General features: G+C 43.6%; 1 protein-coding gene across 1 annotated transcript in view; it reads left to right on the top strand.

The window, feature by feature from the left end:
• The window catches only part of LOC113979386 (cytosolic phospholipase A2 epsilon-like), a 37,170-nt gene that overhangs the window by 10,867 nt on the left and 16,108 nt on the right, over positions 1-10,195 (top strand). Inside the window, exons 5-6 of the mRNA XM_027706793.1 lie at positions 4,961-5,092; positions 5,672-5,712. Coding sequence (XP_027562594.1) covers positions 4,961-5,092; positions 5,672-5,712 — 173 coding nt within the window. The remainder of the gene's footprint in view (positions 1-4,960; positions 5,093-5,671; positions 5,713-10,195) is intronic.

Raw genomic sequence — 10,195 nt, 5'->3', positions numbered from 1 at the left:
GGGGGGGAGGGGGACGGAGCAGAGGGATGGGTGTTGAGCTGGCCATGGGGGTCCTTCGACTGGCGGGTGGGAGAGCAGGGCTGTCCCGTTTGAAACATCACTTCACATGTGAGCAGTGCACCTGGAATTTGTGGTAACACAGTGGGGGAAGGATAAGGTCTGGGTGGACAGAGGGTTCTTTTGATTGATGGGGGTCCCGGCCAGGCTGGGGCCTTGTAAGGTACCTCAGTCTTGGACAGGTACGGGGGCCAGAACGGTTGGTCAGTTTGTTTGTTTGTTTGTTTGTTTGTTTGTCTATTTATTTCTTTTGTTTTGGCTCTCCTGCGGCTACTGCCCAGGTTTGGCATGTTCTGGATATATTTGCTTTGCTCTGTTACAACCTGAAAGAGTGGGCAGGACAAAGGGTTGTTACTGGAAATAAAAGACTTGCCCAAATCGTTCTAACAGGAACGTAGCCTATGTACCCCTGTGTGGTTGCGAGCTATGCTGGCGAGGGTTCATGCCTTCGGTAGGGTCGCCCATGCCAGACAGGTCAAAACCATAGGACCAGATAAACTACATCCCTGGGCAGGATGAGCTCATTAGCCTTCTGGCAGTCATCCTAGGAGAAGGACAACTCTCATCCCAAACCCGGGCAGATGGAGCTCGCTTAGCCCTGGAAGGCCATCCATCTCAGAGAAGGTCACTCTAATCAAACCTACGTCCTGAGGACCTCGCTGCCACCGTCCAAGCTTGCTCGGCCCTGGCAGATGAACCTCAGGATTAAAGGGTGGGTTCAGTTCCGCGCATACTGCATCTCACCTAAAAAATCCATTGCGCAGGCTTGAAGGCTTTACCCACATGCAAAAAGTCCTGTAGCGACGGGCGAGGGTCGAAACGGTAGGTGAAAGATGCACTGGGAGCCGCAGACTCAACCCTGCATACAGGCGGTTCAGGATATTGGTCATTTGAGACTGACGGAGATGAGAGTCTCTTGGGGCAGCACCCTGAACGACCAAGCAGCCTTTTCAAGGACAGCACTGCTTGCTCCACTCGGAGAGGGGCCTAGAAAAGGTGGCCTAAACAAAGCTCATCTCCACCTTCACCCGGTTGGTTAACCGCAGACCGACGGGCATCTTCTTCCAATGCGGTCGCACAAAGAGCAAAAGTCAAAGGCATGCACCTGCCTCCAAAGGTGTACTCAAATTAACTCTAGCATGTTGGAACATCAGAACCATGCTCGATTCTGCCAATAGTGGTCGTCCTGAGCGACGTTCTGCCCTAATTGCCCATGAACTGGGTCGTCTCAACATCGACATTGCTGCTCTCAGTGAAGTTCACCTTCATGAGGAAGGCAGCCTCAGAGAACATGGTGCCGGTTACACACTCTTCTGGTCAGGTAAGCCCAGAACCGAAAAACATCTCTCAGGTGTCGGCTTCATGATCAAAAACTCCATTGTCCCTAAACTCGAAAATCTGCCGACAGGTCACTCTGACCGCATTATCTCCCTACGCCTTCCACTAAACAGCAAGCAACACGTTGTCATCTTCAGTATATATGCCCCAACTCTCCAAGCTGACCCTGCTGAAAAAGATAAATTTTACACTGACCTGCGCTGTCTTACCCAAAAGGTGCCCGCAGATGATAAGATCATTATCCTTGGTGATTTCAACGCCAGAGTAGGTAAGAATTTTGAAGCCTGGAAAGGAGTATTAGGGAAGCATGGTGTTGGAAACTGCAACGATAATGGTCGACTTCTGCTAGAATTCTGTGCGGAGCAACAGTTCACCATCACCAATACTATCTTTCAGCAGAAAAATAGTCTGAAGACAACCTGGATGCACCCCAGGTCTAAGCATTGGCACCTCATTGATTATGTCTTGGTGCGACAGAGAGATGTCCGCGATGTCCTCCATACCCGCGTGATGCCCAGCGCAGAATGTCAAACAGACCATCGGCTTGTGCGCTGTAAACTCAACCTTTATCTCAAATTCAAACCCAAGAGGGGCAGTATCCCAAGGAGAAGACTCCAAGTTAACGATCTCCAATCAGCCACAGTAAGAGAAAGATTCCAGGCAAACCTTCAAACTAAGCTTGATATCCATTCCACAGATTCTGCAGTTTCCTCTCCCGAAACAATTTGGCAGCATATTAAAAGTAGCATCCTGCAATCCTCTGAAGAATCCTTAGGGTTCTCCCTCAAGAAGAACAAGGACTGGTTTGATGAAAATAATCAAGAAATCCAGGAATTGTTGAGGAAGAAGAGAACCGCCCACCAAGCACATCTTGCACTGCCTTCCTGTCACGCTAGAAAAACAGCCTTTCGTCTTGCTTGCAGCAAGCTCCAACAGAAACTCCGTGACATCCAGAACAAATGGTGGACCGATCTAGCTGCAAAAACTCAACTATGTGCAGATACAGGGGATCACAAAGGATTCTATGAGGCCCTGAAAACAGCATACGGGCCTACATACCAAGTCCAAAGCCCACTACTCAGTGCAGATGGTCAAACGCTTCTGACAGATCAAACCTCCATTCTGAATAGATGGTCTGAACACTTTCAGACTCTTTTCAGTACCAACCGTGTAGTACAAGACTCAGCAATTCAGTCCATCACACAACAACCAGTGAAATACGAATTGGATACTGCCCCCACTCTAGGAGAAACCCTCAAGGCCATACAGCAGGTGAAAATCGGCAAGGCAGCTGGGGTTGATGGAATTCCACCTGAAGTCTGGAAACATGGGGGCCTTGCACTCCATGCTAAATTTCATGAGCTTGTGGTGCGCTGTTGGGAACTAGGCGAACTACCTTCAGACCTTCGTGATGCAGTCATCATCACCTTGTATAAGAAGAAAGGTACTAAATCAGACTGTTCAAATTACCGTGGTATTACTCTGCTCTCCATTGCTGGCAAAATCTTGGCAAGAATACTCCTGAACAGACTAATACCCGCTATAGCAGAAGAAATTCTACCTGAAAGTCAGTGTGGCTTCAGAGCCAACAGGAGCACCACAGACATGATATTTGTTCTCAGACAACTGCAAGAGAAGTGTAAGGAACAGAACAAAGGTCTCTATGTAACCTTTGTCGACCTCACCAAGGCTTTCGATACTGTGAGCAGAAAAGGTCTTTGGCAGATTTTGGAACGTTTAGGTTGTCCCCCCAAGTTCCTTAAAATGATCATCTCACTTCATGAGGATCAGCACGGCCAAGTCAGATATGGCAACACACTTTCTGAGCCCTTTCTAATAAAGAACGGTGTGAAACAAGGCTGCGTTCTCGCTCCTACCCTATTCACAGTCTTTTTCAGTATGATGCTTCAAAGGGCCTCGGCAGACCTCGACGATCAGGACGGTATCTACATTCGATATCGTACTGATGGAAGCCTATTCAACCTAAGGCGACTGAAGGCCCATACTAAGACCCTAAACCATCTTGTCCGGGAGCTGCTCTATGCTGATGACGCCGCCCTTGTTGCCCACACAGAAGCAGCTCTGCAGCGTTTAACATCCTGCTTTGCAGAGGCTGCTGAGCTCTTTGGGCTGGAAGTCAGCTTAAAGAAGACAGAAGTTCTCCATCAGCCTGCACCTCAGGAAGTCCCCCACCGTCCCCACATCACCATCGGCCAGTCAGAACTCAATTCAGTCCAACAGTTTAATTACCTAGGCAGCCTCATCTCCTCAGATGGTAAGATTGATGGGGAGATAGACAATAGGTTAGCGAAGGCATACAGTGCTTTTGGAAAACTCCATAAACGAGTTTGGCGTAATAAACACTTGAAGAAAAGCACCAAGATCAGTGTTTACAGAGCCATAGTGCTGTCTACTCTTTTATATGGTTCCGAATCATGGGTCATCTACCGCCACCACCTGCGTCTCCTAGAACGCTTCCATCAACGCTGCCTCCGTACAATCCTTAACATCCATTGGTCAGACTATGTGACCAATACATCTGTTCTCGAACAGGCAGCAATCACGAGTATTGAGGCCATGCTCCTGAGAACGCAACTGCGTTGGGCAGGGCACATCTGTAGGATGAAGGACCACCGCCTCCCTAAGATCCTGCTCTATGGTGAACTTGCCACTGGCTGCCGCAAGAGAGGAGCTCCAAAGAAAAGATACAAGGACTCCCTGAAGCAACAACTCAGCCTCGGGCATATTGATCACCATAACTGGTCCACTCTGGCCTCTAATCGGGAGGCCTGGAGACAGACCATTTATAACGCTGCTGATGCTTTTGAGAAGGCACGCAGGATCACTCTTGAGGAGAAAAGACAACGCAGAAAGAATCGAACCTTGCAGAATATACCATCTAAGGAGTCTTTCTGCTGTGTCTTTTGCAACCGGACTTGCCTTTCTCGTATTGGCCTTTTTAGCCACCAACGCGCTTGCATGAAAAATGGGTAGAGCCCTTCCCAAATCTTCGTTCGCGAAGCCTAGCCATGATCTACTATGCTGAAAGAATAAGAATGCCCTGCAGGATATAGCCTTACTATCCCATTCCCAATCTTGACATATACAAGTGAAACCCAAGATCGTGTAAAAATAATAGTAAAATGAGTTAGTTCTAGATATTGTGGAAAGGAAACCCTTTAAATCTTCTTTACGTACCTGTGCCTGTTTTATACACTTAGACCCCAAGGCCATAAAAGAAATGTAGAAACATTTAATATAACAAATTAATTAAACAATTAAATAAACAATTAATATCACAAATTCATGAATATTCTACATGACCTACCTGTCTCTTCTGCCTGGGGAAGTGAAACAAGCCTGCTTCTTTGTGTATGTAGAATTATTAGTAATGTGAAGTCTAATAATCCCAAATCTCTTCCCCTTTTCTCTTTCCCTTCTCCTTTTCCTTCTTCCCCTAAAACTGGAGGGACAAGGGAAGAAAACCTAGTCTTGAGATTTTCCTACCTTATGTGGCTCCTAGATATAGCAATAACTCCATTATATTCTTAACTTCTTCGTGCAGAATGTGCTGGAGCTAAAGGTCTGTGATGAAGACACAGTCACCAGGGACGATGAACTCTGCACGGTTCTCTTTGACATAGATAAACTCACTGTGGGACGTACTGTTCGAGTGAAGTTTCAGCTGAATCCACAGGTGAGCACTGGAGTTGGTGAGAACAAAAGTAAATTCTTTCCTTCCATCTAAATATATCCTTTTCCAGTGTTTTATTATAGGGAACGTCTACTTAAACAGTATTTTGCTGCTATTATGAGAAAGACTTAAAGTTCCTGTATGAGTGCTCCATGCACTATGCTAAAAGTCTAGGATGGAATGACCTGGAACTAATTATCCAGAGTCTTAATTCTGAATGTTTCTGGCATGTTTGTTGGCTCTTGGTATAAGTTCCGAATTTTCAGCCCCTTTAAACTGTAATAATATTAAAGCATCTGACTCTTTTTGTGTTGGGAGTTAAAATCTGAAAAATAGGTTTTTTAGCAGAATAGAAGTTCCAACATCTGCATGCTCATATAGCATTTAGATTTCAAGAAACTAGTTTTAGCAACTGCTTTTTCAATATCTTAAAATTCAATATCATCAGTTGACATTACATTCTGGGAATTTTCCTAAGTGCTATTCTAAATACATATTTTAAAAATTATATGTAACAGGTATGATGAAAGCTGGGAAGCAAAATAAGTGATGTATATTTTTTTCCTTTTCCCCTCTCTTCAGGCGCGTGAGGAGCTGGAAGTGGAGTTCACATTGCAGAACACGTGAGTAGAGTCCTAAATTCTAAATAAAGTGTTGTATTCAGTGTAAAAATAGCCCGAAAAGCCGATTCATATGGAGAGTTCTTCTTAAACCTGAAGTCTCTGAAAGCAGTATCTAGATGTTTCTATTCAAGTCTAGTAAAATGGGATTTCAGAATACATATTTATAGATTTTAATTATCTGAAATGTCACTTTAGCCCTGTTTGACTACTGTTCTCTTTTTTGTCATTGAATCAATATACAAGAAAGTAGGAGGACAATGACAATATTCAGGAAGTTTTGACCCTTAAATGAAGGAGTGCCAAGCTTGAATGTCTTAATTACCCTCCTTCTTGAGGAATCTGGCTTTTCACATCCACGATTGATCTATTCAATTCATCTGGCTACACATGGGAAGCTATGGTAGAGAAGGGAGCTGAATATTCTACATAAAGTAAGGACCAAAGATCACTGTGGGAGTCTGAGGAACCAGGAAAGGTGGAGGAGCAGCAGTAGCTTCACTTGGTAGGCTTGAAAGCTTTTGGTGGAGTTTGACTGTTTAGAGGATGTATTTGTTTCAGGTAATTCATGCCGTGGAGAAATCTAGGAACCTGTCACCCTAGTTGGAGAGGGAGTCTGTTGTAGGATCAAGGGTATTCTAAGTCTGTCCCCAAAATATGCTTCATGACTCTGAGGAAGTTACTTGAAAGGGTTTCTATTACCAGTTCAATCCATGTTATTGTACTGAAAGTGTTACTTAAACAACCTTAGAGAGGTGATGATATTTTTGGGAGCTTCTCAAGGCATTTGGGGTGCTTCAGGAGGTTGCGGTATAATATGTTGGTGGACACTTTGAGTAACGTGTTTATTCCCAACAGCAGGTGAAATAAGAACTTGCTGGTGAGAGGGCAATAACTCAGTGTTAAGAATGGAAAAGGAAAGATCTTGCAGTGTTCACATGAAAGGCAGTCCCAGAACCTCCTATTACAACTTGTGGAGACTCATCAGCATGGATTGTTTGTTGTTTACTGTGCGCCAAAACTTGGAGAAGGCATAGCAGGATCAAGACAAACAGTACCTGTCACCCCTCAGGAGTGTCGTGACATCAGTAATGGCAATGGGGAAGTCCCAGTAGGCATCCCAATGTCCCGGAAGGCCTGCCTAGGGCCTTCCTTCCTTTGCAAGTTAGAGGATGGCTTATGGAGTTGGTATATAGGATCATACTCTTGATATTGATGGGGAAGGTCCAGATAGGTTGTCTGACTTGGATGCTGTGCACAAGTGGGTTTGCATATGGAGATGGAGGCTGTAATTTCCCTTGGAGCGTGTGTGCCACCAGCTCTGTGTCAAAGTTTTCTGTTAGAGATGGCAGCAAACTGCCTTTTCCTGGAGTCATATTCAATAAAGTCAGATAAATAGCAATTTCTGCAAGTGATGCCTGAGTAACAATTGTACTGGTTGGAAGATAATGGTTGGGACTTTACAAGTAAAATGGACCCTTGGCAGTCTCAAGGAAGTGGTTTAAAAAAGAATGACAGTCATGGCTCAGTTGCTACAGCAAGAAGTCATCTGATCTACTTTTTTCATTCATAGTGTGGTTCCTGAGTAACCAATGTAATAGTTGTGGCCTGAAGAACTCCACTTGCCAAGGGAAGAAATTGCTGCATTATAAGTGAGGAAATGTGTGTGAGGTCCCAGTAGGACTGAGAAAATCTGCTTCCTGTTGGAAGTCAGATAAACTTTTCCCCTACTATCCCTCATTTGCATTTCTTGTATTTGTATGGCGGTCAATGCTGTTCTGCCCATCAGTTAAGTCTGGAATAAAGGTCTAAGCACACCTGAATTGATTAAATATTGTGATCTTGGTAGGATGTTGAGAGGGGTCTTTTTTTCCCCTCAGCAAAGGAAAGTATGTTGTCAGAGTAACTAATGAAAGGATTTTTCTACTAAAATTGGAGGCAATGGATCACATTGTTTGTAATAAATGAGAGAGCCCTGGAAAGGTCTGAAAAACTGAACTGAAGTAGCTGAGATGGGTCACCAGAAAGCTATGGACCAAGCTGATCTCATATGTGTTGAACAAGCTCAGCAGGTTTCGGCAAATTTTTTGTCATTGCTGGGTGGGAGAAGTGTTGACAGGGATTAGAGATAATTTTCAGAGGAAGAGAGCCCTCTGATAACAAGAACTACAGCTAAATGTGGGATATTTTCTAAAAATCTTGTATTGTGATGGGAACAATGAGAACATACATTTGGGGAGTAAATATGGCAGTTTATATCTGAAATTAATAATTATTCCCACCAGCAATTTTTCCTGATGCTATTTATTTGTAGCTTTTAATTTCTGGTGCATCTTCTTTCCAGACTTCACTAATAGCAAATTTACTACATTAGCTTGTTCTTTCTTTCCAGCATTTCAGATGAATAATATCACACATGAAGTATAACCCCAGGCCAAGAAAGTTTCTTAAGTTGCACCTATGATAGTGGCTTTGTCACTCCTATTTTTGTTTGCCTATACTCACTGCGAAGTTTGTGCTTACCAAAAAGAACATTGTAAAAATTCCCTCATGATACATTGACGGGCTATATGAAATTAGTTTCTGCATTCATTCTCATTTTATTTTATTGAAAATGGAACAAACCTTCATTTTGGTAGCTGGGTTTCCACAACTGCAAGATGAATACTCTCTCTAGTGTTGCCTCACTCTTATGCCACTCCTGCAGTATCAGCAAATGCTCACCTCTCTGCTGCAGAGTGGCAGGCAGTGAGAGCCAGATGTTTGATCCTAACAACATGGAGAGAAAGGCATGCTCCTTCCTCCAAGTGTCTTTTCACCAGCAACTGAGCCAAGGGATTGCAAACGCCCGCCCAATGTTTTATGGGCCCATAACACAAGCCCAGCTGCCATGAGAGCTGCTGCATTCAAGCGGCAGTGACAGAAAAGGTAAGGTCGTTGTACACAGGTTGCTGATTTGAATACTTTAGTGCTTTTTGTGTTATTTTCTGGTGATTATCAATGGTAATGTGGGCTTTCTTCCCTGTGTTTCCATTGGTAGGGTCCAGCATCAGAATGAGCCTATACGGGTTGCTACAGGGACTGGGTCCCGCTGGACTAGGTGGCTTCGCTCACTCAACATCCCCCTCCCCTCTGACTTCTACTGAAGCCCACACTCGATATTGAGGGGCCACAAAAGAGGCTTCTGATGAATTAAAAGGTACTTTGAGTTTCCAAGGAAAGGTCTGAGAGCCCCATGGTTTTTGCTGTACCTGCTGATCTCTTTGACCTCTTTTTTTCTTTCAGATGTCCCAAGTTGAGGAAGTGCATCTCAAACAACTCTTAGAAGAATGAAGGACCACTCTTACACAACCTTTCATCTCAGCTCCCTCTCCCTTTTTTTTTTTCAAATGTGAAAGACAATATTTAAAACGAAGGCCAATAAATAAATGTAAATAGGTGTACAATAAGTTGTATAAAAGTTAAATATTGATTATTGAAACATGGCAAAAGCATGATTTTTAGAAAATAAAAGGTTTTTTTCTTTCTGTAGTTCTGCTGTATTATTTTGATAAATTCTCCCCATGTGTGGGAATTATGCTATCCATTTGGTTTGGGCACTGCTGAGGAAACACTCAGGCTGTCTCCATCCATTGGGGAACAAATGTACTGTTTGTATTTTGGAGGAGCAGTGAAGACAAAAGTTTGAAGTTGAGAAAGATGACAACCAAAAAACATTTGAGGTGAATACAGCCTTCTTTACTGAAAGAGTACTATACCCCATGCTTCTCTTGAGTCGTCAGAAAATTCAGAAAAGTAGCCTGTATTATTATGGAACCCAATAAAAAGAGGGAAGCTGGATCTGGCATGAAAGAATTCAAATTTCGTAGATAGGTATCAAAAAATTCAGATTGTCTAGTGAAATGGAGCACACTAGTCTATTCTAAATGAGAACTGCAATACAAGAATAAGTTACAGTGTGACTGTAACTTCCCATATAATGTTTCCTGTTTCATTATAAGTCAGGCATAATCTATAAAGGAGAAGGCAGCAGTTTGATGTATACCACTCTGCTTGATGTATACCAGGTGTTGGGAAATGATCCCTGGGCTCACAGAGTCCACTGCAGCCTTAGGCATCCCTTCAACAGACGTAGTGAAGAAGGATGTCTAGAGTCTCTGGTTTTGGCTTTCCCTGCCACAGGCCATAATATGCTGCTGATTCTCCTAGTGAAACTGAGGTCTGCAATAAAAAAAGACCACAAATCCCAAACTGTGATGGAGGAGAGGACAGGAGTCTTAGTATGTGTAATGAGGACTTCTAATAGCAAGTTGATTGTTAGAGAAATTACCAGAAATTACCAGCTAGTCACAAGAAATGGATGCTATTCAGAGCTCCAAAGATAGGCAAAATATTCAAAAGTCCCTGCCAACCTGAATAGTAAGAGCTCTTTTGCACCCAGTTCAGCTCTGTTTCTAACTGTAGCTGATTTCCAAAGCTTCAGAGA

The sequence above is a fragment of the Neopelma chrysocephalum genome, unplaced genomic scaffold (assembly GCF_003984885.1).
Source record: "Neopelma chrysocephalum unplaced genomic scaffold, ASM398488v2 Primary Assembly neopelma1_24, whole genome shotgun sequence".
NCBI classification, from domain to species: domain Eukaryota; kingdom Metazoa; phylum Chordata; class Aves; order Passeriformes; family Pipridae; genus Neopelma; species Neopelma chrysocephalum.
The sequence above is the reverse complement of the archived record's forward strand: the minus strand, read 5'-3'. Positions and strand labels throughout refer to the sequence as shown.